Genomic DNA, 15,098 nt, shown 5'->3' with positions numbered 1-15,098 from the left:
CTGATGACAGCTGCTTTTAGGACACATGACATGTCACAATCTTTGAGCTTTTTCATATCTTTATATTTATTTCTATATATTTCGTAATCTGTTACAGATTTCTCTTTTTTTCTTTACTATATGCAAATCACATGTGATCTTGATTGATTTTGATTTTGTTGACTAAAATAGGTAATTGTGCAGCCAGCCATGGACAAGTAATAGTAACATGTTGTTGTCTCCGTTATTTTCTTCTGTCAAGACGAGGACTTATCACCAGAGTGGTTTTGAGGCAGTGGAATTCAACCAATTTTTAAAACAAAGACATAGGGGAACTTTGGAATCATACTTCATGCAAACTGTTAAATTGGAATAATCTCGTTGTCAAGATATCAGACACGATCCCTGTGTGAGCAGTGAGGCTTTTGTCTCCCAAATCAGGAGTTGCTGCTAATCTCTGTCACTGCGATCTGAATTTACATCGAGCACATGCATCACACAGAACAGTTCCAACATACATAATTTCCACTGCAAAGAGACAGAAATGAATCACGTATTTTCTTTCTGCTTTTCTAGTTCCTCTGGTATAAATTCAGTAAGAACTGGGTGTCTGCAGAAGTTTTTCTTCACAGTCAGTCACTCACTGATGTGGGCCAGGGTGTTGAATAAATGATGCTTACTGGGGATCACCACTGCAAATTATTTTCTCCTGTGTGCTTGTCGCTCCACCTTAACTCTATGTGCAAGTGTGCCTGTGTTTGACATATGCATTAACAAAAAGCTCTCAGGGGTCTTCGCTTCAAGAAATAATATGCGGGATAGAAGAGTTTTGTTTTGGGGCTCATTTTGACTGGTGGCTTTAATCTGATTTTATAGCCTGTGATCCTGCATCCAATCTCATCATGACTCTAAAATTCGAGATATGTCTTTCAATTTATAGTACTGTGCCAGAGTATGGGTTAACAACAGCTACTTTATGGAGGTGTTTGCTGTTACGTTAGCACCCTTACTGCACATGTGTGCCAGCAACCAAAAGCCTTGCATGTGTGTGCGTGTGTCGATTCACTTTAGTTAATCAGCTGACAGCTGAGTATTGATGTGCAGAAACAGAGCCCAGCAGTGAGTGATGATGGGAATATGACAATAAGTCACTAGGAGCTGCTTTAACTCATGAGTCCAATAGCTTTAATGGACATGTAAAGACCACAATGGTTGATACAGAGTACTGACTCAGCTGATTGGCAGCTACCGCTCTCTGTGGCTCACTCTTAATTTGCCATAATAAAAAGGGTGCTACTGTCACAGCTTTGTGGGGGGGGGAGAAAAAAATCAGGACAATTTCTACAGTTTCCCTCATTCAGATGATTAACCAAGTGATGGTATGATTAATATCTGCATGCATGAGCAATGTGCATGCTTGACTGCAAGGATGCACGCTCATATGTGTGTGTCTGAATTCCCCTTTTGTGTCCTAGCTAAGACAGAGCAGGGAGAGAAAGCTGGATTTTGGATTTCAAAGATAATCTCCCTACCAGATGGCAAAACATCCCATATTCCTTTTGAGGTTCCCCACGTGATTCCCTGTGCAAGGGTTGGTTATGTGTGTATGTAAGTTGTGGGGGTATATATGTGCTCACACACAATTTTTACCATATCACGTGACCCATGTGCGTATGCTAATAAGAGCTGTAACGTCACATTAATCCAGTGACCTGGTTAAACCCCCAACTGAAGGAAGTGAGTGTTAGAGGGAGGGAGGGGAAGCTGCCGGAGCAGGAGAAGAGAGAGGAGAAGGGAGAGGGGAGACAAAGCAAGCCTCTCCCTCCCGCACACTCTCACACAGTCATTCACCTCATGAACGGCAGAGTGGCGTGTAGCTAAGCGGAGCAGAATGGGCAGTGTTTTAACACAGAGGGAGACAGAGGCAGAGAGGGACACATAGAACCGGTGTGGGACTTCTACACTCACATCACACACTTCCTTCTGTCATACACACCCACGCGTAAAGCTCGCGTGAAGCTCAGCTGTCAGGCTGGACGGGACAGCAGGGACACCCACTTCACACACTCGCACACATGCTCACACACCTACGGACACACACACTCTGGAGCGTACTATGGTGGTCCAGGGAGCAGTGACGCCCGGGAGAACCCGCCGGCTGATGCTGAAGCTGCCGGTGGGGACTCTTCGGAGAAACAGTGGAGAGAGGGTAAGACATAAGCTTTCCTCAACCGCTCTCTTTCACTTTCCCCCTGCTTCTTCGACTTTGTCTCTCTGTCTCTGTTGTTGTGTGTGTGAGGGATTTAAAATGGTTCTTGGCTAATCCAGGGAACTGTATTGGAGTTGCTGGAAGGCAAGTCAAGAGCAAAGCTTTTAATCTCTGTAGTGGACGATACTTCTCTGTGTTCTCTCCCTGTCAGTCTGAGCCTGTCAGTCTTTGCAGCTCTCAGTCTGTCTGTCATTGCTGATGTGTTCCACTGTCGTCCTCGGTTTCAAGGTTATGGGGAAGTCTCTCCGTGGGAGAGCTGTCTTTGAGCAGCTTGTTTGCCTGTCACTGTCAGTGCAATTAAACTGACATTTAATTTAGACATGAGATGGCTTGCTTTTATCAACATGAGCCCCACATAGCTTCAAGTTCAGCTTGTTTCAAAGTGCTGAATTCAGATCTTTTAGCACAATGAAAGTCAGCATGCCTGCTGGACATCAGAAGCTTCTGTGTTTATGTGTATATGGTGGGTGTGGACTGAAGGCTGAAGATAATGGTTCCCAGCTAAGCTTAGATATGGAATGTGTGTTGCAAACTTAGCCTTTATGTCAGTTGTTAAGACAGGCTGGAACCTGCCACACAATTCATCTCTATTGCTCTTCAGCAAACATGATTATACCACCAGAAGACTAAGTGTGTCTTTGTTTAAAAAGAAAAAAAGTTTGCATCTGTGTGTGTGTGTCTCTCCCAGGTGATTTCATTCTATGATGCATGCGCTCTTTCATGTTGTAAATACACTGGTATTAAGTGAATCAGACTTAAGTAGAGTGCGTGTCCAGGTGGGGAACCACTCAGGCTTACCGCTCTTCCAAACTTCATACCCCAGAACACGAGGTGCCTACAGGATCACACAGAACTCTGTTTAATATTCCTTCTGAAATCTCAGTCTTTCATTTTGAAGTAATGTGACATTAGTCTCATTAACACAGCTCTCTGGGTGACTGCAACTTCTAAGCTCTTTTGAGAATTGCCTTTCTCTTTGTTGTTTCTTTCACTGAGCATATACGCCGAGCATGCAGGACTACACACAGGCACACATTGTACACATGATCTCATAAATTACACAGCATGAATGGATATTGGATGAAAACCAGCTTTCATTTTAATAAGCTCAGTCAAAGATATCCCCACCCCATCACGCCCTTTCTTGAAACACAGTACAAACGTCGTCACCAGGTTGCTTTGCTGAAAATTGCCATTTATACTTAAGCTGTGGAGAAGTAAGAGACTTTATATGAGTTAATATGTTCTCATGCTCTCCGATCTCACTATGCAAAGATTTTCATTAATAATGTGATGAATGGAGAAACTGTGATTCGACTGAATAGGACTGGATGTCATAATAGCCCTGGATTGAAGGAAACTGAATCTCCACTTTCTTTTTGAGAGAAGTAATTGCTGCCGTTTGATTGCCTGGAACCACACACTCGCACACACACTCTGATACACAAATCACCTTAATTAATGGAGAAAAGCAGATTTTCAAATACAGGAAAGTAGGAGTCTTTCTCTCTCCTGATTGCATTCCCATTCACTGCCTCATATTTTTCTTCCAACCAGCTGTGTGTAGACAGATTGAAGGGTATGGTTTCTTGTTGTGATTTACATAAAGTCACTAGCATAATTATGCTTTTGTGCAGGAAGTACGACCAGATTCTTTAGGGGTGCATCAGCTTTATATGTATAGTAATGAATTTATAAGATTCCAAAAATAGTTTGCCATCAGACCACACAGGCGGAAAAATGTTTAATTTTGCTGACAGAGGCTTTTCGAAAAATGACTGTCCAACTCTGTCTGTCTTCTGTGATGGCACGCAAACAGCTCAGCTCAGTTATCTGTCAATTTCTGCACCAGAAGCAGTCATCGTGTCTGTTTTACTGAGACACTTAAATACTTTCATTTCTGTACACAGCACTGGCTTTTTCCTGCTCTGACTTGTCACGTTAGATAACTTACTGCATTCTTATCCTCTCTGCCCTATCCAACTACACTATAGAGGGGTAACAGCATATGAAAAATATGTATTGGCCAAATCTCCATCTATAAGCAGCTGACTGAGCAGAGTGCATGTTTGCTGTGTAAATTTATTGCTGAGAGATCAGGTCAATATCATTTTTGAGCACATGAAGGACTTGCTTTTCATATCCTTCAGCATTCAGCAGTTGTGCTCGTACCCGCCGGCTACACGCTTCTCTACAACCTTTTAGCACTCACCAACTTGTTTGAAGAGTGTTTAAAACTGAATACCCCAGATTGCTCCTAACCTCCCAGACTGCAGAGCTAAAAGCCATCTTTTCATCTGTGTCTTGTCACTTTTTTAATTCAGATGAATCGTCCCGCATCCGCGTCAGTAGTTTGTGATGAATGTGGGTTTCTATCACAGTTAATTGAGTAATATGTACACGGACTGCCAATTTTGTTCACAGTCAGCAGCTATGACACATTTTGGGGAACAATAGAATGAGAAAATAACTCTATCTAACGCCCCATCCCCTTATTATCTATGAATCACAACTTTTACAAACCTAATTTTCTGCCTTTAAATCGTAAAATGTCATGCCTCTATGTTTTCTCTTTCTCTAGCTTTAGGAAAGTAAAACTGGCAACAAAGTAGGATAGATGTACTTATATACTTAAAAAGCAGACAGTGTTTACACCATAATATGATGAAGATAAATTACCCAGTTGGTGTTGACAGTTTAAAACAGCTTCTTTTGAGGGAATGTTTTCTGTTTAGATTACCTCTGTAGGCAGGCAGAGTTAGGATTATCTTCCGCCTTTGTTATCCTGGTATCATGTTAAGCTGCTCAGTTCTTTTCTGTGAAATTAAGTATAAAACAAAACAAACAAAGGAAGAGGCACTGCAAGAAACACTGGCATGTGTGTTTATGTGTGTGTGTGTGTTTTTTTTTTTGTTTGTCTAAATTTCAGCCGGAATCGCTCTCCGAGGAAACATGTTGTTGTCAGGGGCACAGCAGGGGGGCGAGGGCATGAAGGTGGGAGGGTTGGATCACTGTCAGAGAGGGAGAAGTTCACACACATACAAATGTTGGAAACACACATTCAGAACAGGAATGCAAACAAACAAAGCATGAATGTAATTTACCACTATGTGCCTTAAAGCTAGAAACATCCAGGCAAGGGATGAGGCAGGCATACTAATCAATCCTTGTTACCTTTAAACATCTTGTTTGCACCAATCACAGAGAAGGTCAGTGCTGGACTCCGGCAGTCTGTGGGTCAGGTTGATACCCTGTTGATCTAATTGTCTTGACATTAGTCAGAAATAATTGAAGCTGCTGTAAAGTTGATGTGGCAAATAAAGTTAAAACAATACCCAACAAAAGTTTCTGTTTAATTAATTTAGCATCGCTTTGTGGATCAGTTTCAAGCTTAGAGCTTTTGCCCCCACACCTCTCCTTTGCCTTGCTACACTATTGATTCACTGGGATTTCAACATGCCCGCAGGACTGTAGGTGAGAGCTGTGGTCAGTCAGCCCAATTAAAGAGACAAAGAGAAGGGGTACCGGGTAGGGGGGGAGAGACGGGAGAGGCGGGAATAGCACACAGCAAAAGGCTCCTGAAGGCCTCACACCACACCCAGTTTGGCATGAAAGGGGACCCCCCTTTTCTCCCCAAGGCAGCTCAGAAGGAAGAATGTTATTGAGCAAGTGAGGAAAGGGGGGCAAGCAGGAGACTCCCACCCTTTTCTCCACTCTGTCTCTTTCATCACTCTGTGGTATGACTTTTTTCCTCCCTTTATTCCGCGTCCAAAATCAACCCGCAGACCTATAGATATATGACACAGCTGCGTTCAAGTTCAAAGTAAATCTAAACTCAGCTCAGCTCCATCAAACAAGGAGATGATCGCCTATTGACTGCGAGTGAAGGCTGAAGGCAGTGAGCTGCTCATAATGTGTTTTCTCTATAGAGATGGACTGCTGGTAGGGCAGCTATGGTGAGAGTGGACTCTGTCCACTGCCAAAACACCCCTTGTGGATGGATGTGTGTTCCCAAGAAAGAATTCAGCTGTGAATCCTCTAAAAAAATGACAGAAAGACAGAGCAACAAAAAAAAGAGGAGTGTGGGTTGATGGTAAAGAGAGCGAAGTCCATCTCCCCCAAAACAGGATGTGGAGCCCCCGAAATGTTCCTTAAATATCCCAGCACAATCTGTGCCCTTTGTTACACAGAGATAACACATCTCAATGTGAACGGAGGCAATCTCTCTGACTCACTCATATGAGGGGGTTTATTCATAGTTTGTGTGTTGCATGAGTGTGTGTGTGAGTCCTGCAGTGACAGCGTAAGAGGAATAAAAAGAAGCGTTGGGGGAGAGAAAGAAAGACAACCTTTATTTCTTAAAAAAAAGTTGTGGGACTTTTTCGAAGATGGCGGAAGCAGCAGAGGTGTGCGTATGTGTGTGTATGAGTGACAAAGAGAAACAGAGCAGAAAAGGGTTAGAAAGAGATGCAGTCTCTTGTTTTCCCGTGGGTGTACTGCAGTAATATGGTAATCCTCATTAATATTTATCTGCGAGGCAAAGTGAAGAGAATGATTAGCTTGTGAGAGTGTGTGTGTGTCCATGTGCATGTTTTCATGAGTGACTACCCTTTAGTGCTCAGTTTTATTATATTAGAGTATAAAACACATGAACTAGATCAACTTCTACACTTAAAAGACTAATAGTCCCAATATTTCAAAGAATTTATGTCATCAGGGGTGTTATTCTTTGCTTCCATACATTGTTATTTATTTGAATTTTTCCAAACACCCGTGGGAATCTGAAGCCCGTTGGACGCTCATACACTCACACGGACACATATAGATGCTCCCTGCTGCCATCCCTGTCTTCAGCCACGTCGCTTTATGCCATTGATTTTCCTGCTTGCACCTCTAACACAATCACATTAAACCAGGCTGATCGGAATTGAATTTCAGACTGGGCCTACACACATAAGTCACTTACAGTCTCTCTTGGTGTGACAGTGGAGGGCTGAAAACGCACCTACGATGAAATTAAAACTGCATATACCAAATACTAGACAGCACAAAAGATGTAGGATTTCTGCTCTCTGTTTCATGGAATTTGTACCGGAGTTTTCTCAGCTGGCAAAGTTCTTGTGATTTTACAGCGTAAGTGACCCATTTCCCTCCACTGCTCTCTCCATTTCTCCCTCTATGACTTGCCTGCACTCCAGAATAACACGCTTGAGTGAAGATGAGAGAGCAGGAGGAAGATTGAGAGATAGAGAGAGATGTGAGGGAAAGATGAAAGAGGCAGTGGGAGACAGCAGAAAGTAAGAAGTAGGAGAAGATTACAGAATGAGAATTTGCTCCTGAATATCATGCGTCCTGTTTGTGTCAAGACGAGGTTGACCTCAAAACTGAGACAGGTTTAAGGTTCATATTGTATCATCAATTTGATGAAGTGATGAAATAATAGATTAATTTCATTCAACTGTCCACTCCATCTGTCCACCATAGCACTAAATGTAATGTCCCAAATAATGTCATCTCCTTTTCATGTTGTTACTATGGTAATAGTCGGACAGCTGACACTGTCTGTTTACATTGCAGTGAAGGTTTGACCTTTCCCAGGATTCAGCGGGACATTGCAAACACATAGAATCATGGGAACAGTGCACTGTCATACTTAAACTCTCGCCTCCCTCTTTACCGCAGCAAATATTTACACCCCTTATAAATTACAGTGGCTGAGGGCTGAGGACGGGCAGCCAACCCCTGTTTTATTTTGGAAAATTCACACCATAGAAATACCACACATTCCTCGCGGATTTCTCAAGACACCATGAGAGTACAACACGAGGCCCTGAGACAGAGGGATGGTTGTACAAATTTATTTAATTCTTAGAAAAAGATGAGTTTTTGGCATCTCAATTCAGAAAAACTTTTTTTTTTAATTTACTGCATGTAGTGTGACTGTTAGCAGTAACTTTAGTGGGTTTTGTTACTTTGAGTAACAAAGACATAATACAAGAAATCATAGAATTTGCATGCATGCACACTAACTCACACAAATGTCCACACACACCAGCTCAGCAGTATTAGAATAGCCCCTAGCATTAATAAAGCTCAGCATGAATCAGATTGGTCTGCAAAAGCCCATTTAAGCCACCCCCACAGTCAGACTGGATTTTTGTGGAAGGGTAAAGACTTACTGAGCAGTACAGTGTTATTGACATTTTTCTATTGATCAAATCAAAAGTCTCTGATGAAACAGTCTGAAGAAAATTGGAAAAAAAAAATAATAATGATCATTTCACAACTGACATTTAGAAAAATCCCAGATTACAGGCAGCAGGTAGAAAAAAATGTATTTCTGTGTTCAGTTTCAGAATGATTCCAACCTTTGTGTTACACATAAAAATCAGCAAACATTTATCATGCAAGCCACGTTGTTTCAGCGCTGCTGCTTAGCCAGCGTTTATAACAAACTGGCAGCAAATTGCACACAGGCACTGATGGCTTGGCACAGCTTGTATTTGGGGTTTGTATTGCCTCCATGTGGCCATTGTTGCAAATGGGTGTATTTAAGTGAATGTAAAACAAGGTCCATTGTGGATTTCTTTCTCAAATAAACAAAAAAAAATTGACAAGATCAATTATATTAACAATGTATTTTTGCATCCTGCACTATGATTATGCGCAGCTGGTTGACATTCATGATTTTTTTTTTTTTCCCCAAGAATTTGATGGGTCAGATCAGGACACTGCATGTTGGGAAAACTTTGCTCAGAGAAAAAAATGTGTCCTTTTTTAAAAGCATTCTGGCTAAAGGCCCAGTTCTGTTGGAGAGCAACATGCTGATGTCTTTGTAGTGAAGATGTTGATAATTGTGTTCAGTAACTGTAATTCAGTCTCTGTATATATAAGCAAGCATGCGTAAAGTATTTATGAGCATGAATATGTGACCTCATCATACAGATAGTGTCAAGTCTGAGCAGGTGTGTGAGAAGTTTCCAGCCTGAAAGCATATCCCTCAGTCCTGGAAAAATGACACTCTGAGAGAGAAAGGGAGAGGACTGTTTGCTCTCTGCAGTACGAGAGTGCATATCGCTTTAAAACCAGCTACCAGTCAGAGAAACTGAGAGACTGGCTGCATTTTTCTTGGTGGGAATGTTTGTGTTTGTGGCACTCAGGCCAAGGGAGAGAGGGTGCATTTCTTCACTGAGAAGAAAGGAGAGTGAAGGAGAGGAAGAAAAGAGAAAAAAGAATCAGCAGGGACCACTAGATGTGTGGGACTGTGACAGAAGGACTAGCTGGGTTTGACCTTGAGGAGGCATCAGGCTGGTGAATTCCAGAGAGACAGAGAACCGATAGGGACCGAGCCAGGAAAGAAGACGACCTGTCTGCTTGTGGCTTACCTTCAGGGATGACATTACCTACAGGAGGTGGTATCAAGAGGACACTAAAGGCTAATGATACAGTTTCATTACGTGGGCTTCTGTGAATTTCACCTGTTGTAGTTCACCTGTAAAACTAAAAATATGTAAATCTGAGAAGTGGGTGTCCCACTGATATAAACTCCAATTGCTTTACAAACCCTGGAGGTGCCTTGTCACAGAGTTAGCGCAGTAATGGAGGCTGTCTTGTTGGGTCTGGATGAGGTGGTCTGTACTCGCCAGAGTCTTCTGTGGACTCTCACCACCACAGCCATCCGACGGCTTTGTGGGCACGCCAGGAACCTTCCCGGGCCTCTGCATCTATTGCACACACACAGGTGTGTTTCAAGGCCTCTATACCAGGTAGGCTGAGCCTCAAATACACATTAAAAACATGTACATAAAGACATGTACATGTGCATACTCATGCAACAGGTAGTGGGTCTTCCTTGCCAGTTTAATTTAAAATAATTTACACCTAATAAGATATTGTGCATTGATTACATTTACAAGTTTCCATTGTATTTACATGCAGTGCTATTTGGCAGAGAAAACTATTCATAATAGATTATTTCATACTTGTGTGTCAAGATTTGAACCTGAAGGACAAAGTATCAGAGGGAGCAGGTGATGTTCTGCAGGTATGTCCTTCAGGAAATAGATCAGGATCAGAAACTGGAGCTGGGTTAAACTTGATTGACTTGTTTCAATAAGCACGAAGGACAGAATGAAGTTGTGAAATTGTGATTTTGGCTACGTTGGTCTACAGCCTAGCAGTTTTTGTTGTTGTTGTTGATTTTATCGCTGAAGCCACTGTGAATAGGGTTCTTTTGTTTTTGGGTTTAAGACACAGAAAAACAGGAAGTCATGTTGCTAGGCTCACTGTTAAGCTGGTAACTATGCTTCACAGAAAACACACACATACACTGTTTTATACGCTGTTTGGTCAGTCTATTTTTCTGTTGCCTTGAACTCCTTGGAAACTTTGGAAAGCATTCTCTCTGTCAGTATACTTCAATAACTAAAGCAGCTTCTCCGGGTGGATGTTATTTTAATGGTGTTATTAGTGAACAACTATTTTGTACCTCTTGTCCATCTAGCTGTGATTCAGCAAAAAGGATGATCAGTATTCACTTCGGCATGTCTGAATCGGTACTCTGGGCTTTCATGGCGTCATTAGTATTCCCCAAGCGTCTCTTCTGCCCTGTATGCAGCTGGCATCACCAGGACCAACCCAACAGGCTCTTAGAAAGACACTTACAGGGCCCGTTGTTAGATGACAAAGCTGTCCTGCATTGCTCAGATTAATCACACAGTATCAGTAGATACATGCAGGCACATAAAGATAAACACACACAAAACATCTGTGCTTTCCTGTCTTTTTTGCTCTGATTCCATCTTTACCCTCACGAGAGGAATAACTGAGTTGTTATTCTAACTTTTGTCTTCAGATATGTTTTTTTGAAGCTCCTAAGTTTAAGCATCCTGAGGGAGAGGAACACAATCAGAGGAAACTGAGACAATCCTCAGCACCACCTACTGCTTCAGAGACACACATAACGTCTAACAGAGGTCTGACTAAAACAACGTTCAGGCGGCGTTTTTTTAATGCCTTTTCAAACATCCTCGAGGCAACTGTTTTGATGAGCTGCAAACAATTTCTACCTCTGGCCTGATGGTGGTATGGCCCAAGGTGGAATAATGGAATTAATAGTGGAGGGAGTAGCAAAGACAAAGAGGGAGGGGTTACTGTGTCAAGCTGCAGGATGGGGATATCCCTGGCTCTCAGTGCACTGCCTCTCTGCCTAGCTTCCTCTGTTAAAGTAAATGAGAAACACAGCCCACGCACACGCACACACAAGTGGCACTCACACTTGAAGGAAAAAGACTGATGTATAAAAATGTTTTTTGACCTCCCTTTGCATTGAACACAACAGTTCCATATCAGTAATCGCACCTAATCTAACCTAAACCTGCCCCATCGCTCTCTAGCACATTTTCTATTTTTGCTGCTTTTCCAAATTAAATCACTTTTTTTCTCACTGGCAAAAAGTAAATTGATTCCAGTAGTCTCACTCATGTCACTGGCCAACATATCTTTGCTGCACTCCTGTGTGTGACACATACTGTGTGTGAGGTTGATGAATTTACACTCGCAGTGCCTTGCATGTTGTGTGAAGCAGCACTCTGTGTGATTAAGCTGTTGTGCTACACTAACCAGCAGACTGCAACATTTGTGAATCGTTGTTTTCTCACAGACGTGCACTTATTTCCCTCGTGAGAGAATGCCGCCATGTGTTCACACTTTCATACACCAGTCTGAGTAATATTGACTCACCAGCCCCCAGTCACACGTTTTCCTCTTGTGGTTTGACCCTTTAAACAGGGTTGGTATCAGCGGGCGTGTGAGGGCAGAGCTCTGCTGTGATGTGTTAGACATTGTCTCTGGGAAATGTTTTAGTCATTTCTCCCGTTGCTTTTCTTTTGCATTGATTCCAGTTGTTTGCGTTGTATTTTTTTTTCTTAGTTCCCCTTCTTACGTCCTCCATCCCATCCCAGAGGCAGGATATCCTGCAAGGGTTACAACTGGAGCAAACACAGGTGGTTTGGCTTCCCCTGACCTGCAGGAATCATATTTATCTTCACTCACCACTTTAATGCAACAAACAGGGACTGCAAGCTGTCATTTTGTTCTTAAGAATTTGAAGTGACATTTAAAGCAAACCCTAACATGTTCATAATCACTGCTGATCTTCACAGACTCGACAAGGTAAACATCCTTGTTATACTCTGTTTATTTCCTGTCACAGCACTAGCTAATAACAGGAGCTGACAGGAAGCTGGTTCTCCTTGAGGCCAAATTTACTTCGATCCAAGCTGTTTCCTAGCAACATAACTCCAAAGAAAAAATTTAAACATATTTCAAATCTCACATCAAGTCCCATCCATCATATATTTATTAGTATTTGTGTCTTTGCTTGTAGGCTAGTAGGCAAAAATCGCTGTCATTGATCATATTCCTTATCCCATTGATGAGTACCATGATGATACAAACCAGATAATATAAACCTAAAACATCCAAGTTGCACAATCATTCTTCTGTCACAGGCTAAGCTCATTTGTATCTGTTTAATTACTTATTTTGCTCATTGTCTGGTAAGCTGTGGGCACTCAGTCACTGTGGTTTTTTTTTTAAATGGGGTGATTGTCAGCACCTCTTCTGAATCAGGTCATGATTGTGCTCACTTCTTTTTATGCTGTTTCTGTGCCTCTTATGTTCATTTTATCATCCCTTTGTTCTCATTCTCCACTGAAGCAGAGGCCAATACATAACCTGATGGCAGGCAGACAAATATGGGGAAACCTGTGTGTCCTTGCTAAATCCCAACCTTCCATTGCAAGGCTTCTCATCCAAGTAACTTTTGGATCAAGGACGAATTTGAACTTGTGACTTTCGAGAATTGCAATCATTACTGCTGTCTGCCAGCGATCTTTATTCCCACTGCCAAAGTCATGATCTGAATGTGACAAAATCTTTTCCCAGGACCAGCAGTGAGAACTGTGCTGAAGGGGGGGGGGGGGGGGGGGGGGGGGGGTGGAAAACCAGAGCACACGTTTTTCCTACATTTTTCCAGTACTTTGTTTATTTCTATACGTTTTTATAATTTTCTAATTTGTTGGCAACTAACTCAAGGCATGTTTGTGTTTGATATCCCTGCACAAGCTCACACACAAACTCCCCCCTTTAGCTTGTGTTGGTGGATGAAGCCGTTTACAGCGTGTCCCTGGGGATATGGCCTTATTTGCATAGCTCGTCTGGAAAACATTTCCACTGCTCCATTCCCAGGTTTATCAAATGCTCAGTGTGTGAGTGTAATTATGAGCGTGTGAAAGAAAAAAAGCAACATAGGGCAAAGCGCGTTTGTGTCTGAGCATACTGTAAGAAAATGGCTAGATCCATTACCAGCTGAAGTGTAAATTTTAACTTCTTTGCCACTTGTTAAATCATAAATCATGCTCAAAACGTAGTCAGTTATTCATATTTTGTTGATAGCTGTGTTTTGTGAATCGCCTGGTGATTTGCAGCCTTGTTGCATATTAAATATTAAAAACACAACATCCCTCTTCTATACACATCCATGTGTGATGTTATCGTAGTGGCTGTGCACTTTAAGCTTCTAAGCCATGCCAGACTCTGATTTCTTTGGTAATGGGATAATGTGTAACACTACTTAATACGATGGACACTTGCTTGATTAATTGCAGGCGTTTCCTTGCTTGCTCACTCACATGCAAGCTATGCAGTCATCGCAAAGACATGATCTTATTCCCTGGCACACAAAATGAAAACAGGATACTTTCTCAAACTGAAATCATATATTAGTATTGCATGTCACTCAAAGACACACAAAGAAAATTCATGTTATATGTGTTCGGGTGATAAAAGCATTACCAATTAAAGATTGCCCAGTATAAACATTTTTTTCACCTATCAGTTCCCATCTTGGAGTCTGATCCGATCTTAACGTTAGAATTTACACGGTTTGTGATATCCAGTTGGTGTATATTGGGCCATGATTGAGCGGACAATTTAATAAATCTGGCTAGTATCCCTTTAAATCCTCTAAGTGTTTCTGAATCGTAGTCAGGGTGGGCATGATATCAGGTTGTTTGGAGGTGGTCCTCTTCTAGTGAGTGAAGTGATAAGTTTAACTGTGGCATTAGTGTTCGGGATAGAAGAGCTTATAATGTTTAAGTTCAGGGGTTAGGGCCTCGTATAGAGTGGTAATCCTGGAGGATTACTATGTGAATCTGGTAAATATCTGGGGAAATCCCACTGAGGGACTTTCAGATCCTTTATTAGAGTGGATATTCAGTGAATCTATGTGTTTTACCGAACAGAGGTTTAACGTTTTGATATATCATAATTTACCCAAGCTAGATTATTTAGAAAATCTTACTTTATCAATTACAATAATATTGAAAGGGAATACAAAAGATGATATACATATGTTCAGACAAAGTTGTGAATGTTTACTATTCAATTTCCTATGGAGAGAACCATTGCCACCCAATACACCGTACGACAAATAACTCCCCCACTTACCCTAAAAAATGAACTCCCTTCTCATCTGTAACTGTGGCAACTGTTTGATTGATCATATGTTTTTATTTACTGAGCGAAAGTTTTCCACCTCCTACCTTCAGATTCTGGCTCTCCTTGAGGCAAAATGGCCTAATGGAAGACATTCAATACCTTTACTATGACGGGATTCCCTTTGGACAAGAGGAATTGCGCACACACTCACACGGAGAGCACAAAACGCTGCCAAAGGGCTCTCCCTGCAGATGGATCGGGTCGTTTTTCATTACCTGGCTCAGAAGAATCAAGTGTGTAGCAATGGAGCACAGTCACAATGAACCAAAACTATGGATTGCTAAATCCT

General features: G+C 41.9%; 1 protein-coding gene across 10 annotated transcripts in view; it reads left to right on the top strand.

Annotated features, from left to right (window-relative positions):
* frmd4a (FERM domain containing 4A) overlaps positions 1–15,098 on the top strand; it is a 93,711-nt gene that overhangs the window by 37,352 nt on the left and 41,261 nt on the right. For 3 of the 10 annotated variants that reach the window (XM_075469700.1, XM_075469698.1, XM_075469701.1), the window contains exon 1: positions 9,901–10,014. The exons of 3 other annotated variants lie outside the window; for them this stretch is intronic. Coding sequence is in view for 4 of the 7 variants with exons in the window: in XM_075469699.1 (XP_075325814.1) it covers positions 9,847–10,014 (168 nt within the window). In the remaining 3 variants the exon portion in view is untranslated. Of the gene's footprint in view, positions 1–1,832; positions 2,189–9,809; positions 10,015–15,098 lie in introns of those variants that run through there. 4 more of the 10 variants (XM_075469703.1, XM_075469702.1, XM_075469699.1 and 1 more) reach the window with 2 other exon arrangements.

Source organism: Odontesthes bonariensis, chromosome 7 (genome assembly GCF_027942865.1).
Source record: "Odontesthes bonariensis isolate fOdoBon6 chromosome 7, fOdoBon6.hap1, whole genome shotgun sequence".
In the NCBI taxonomy this organism is placed as follows: domain Eukaryota; kingdom Metazoa; phylum Chordata; class Actinopteri; order Atheriniformes; family Atherinopsidae; genus Odontesthes; species Odontesthes bonariensis.
This window is presented reverse-complemented; position numbering and strand designations above follow the sequence as displayed.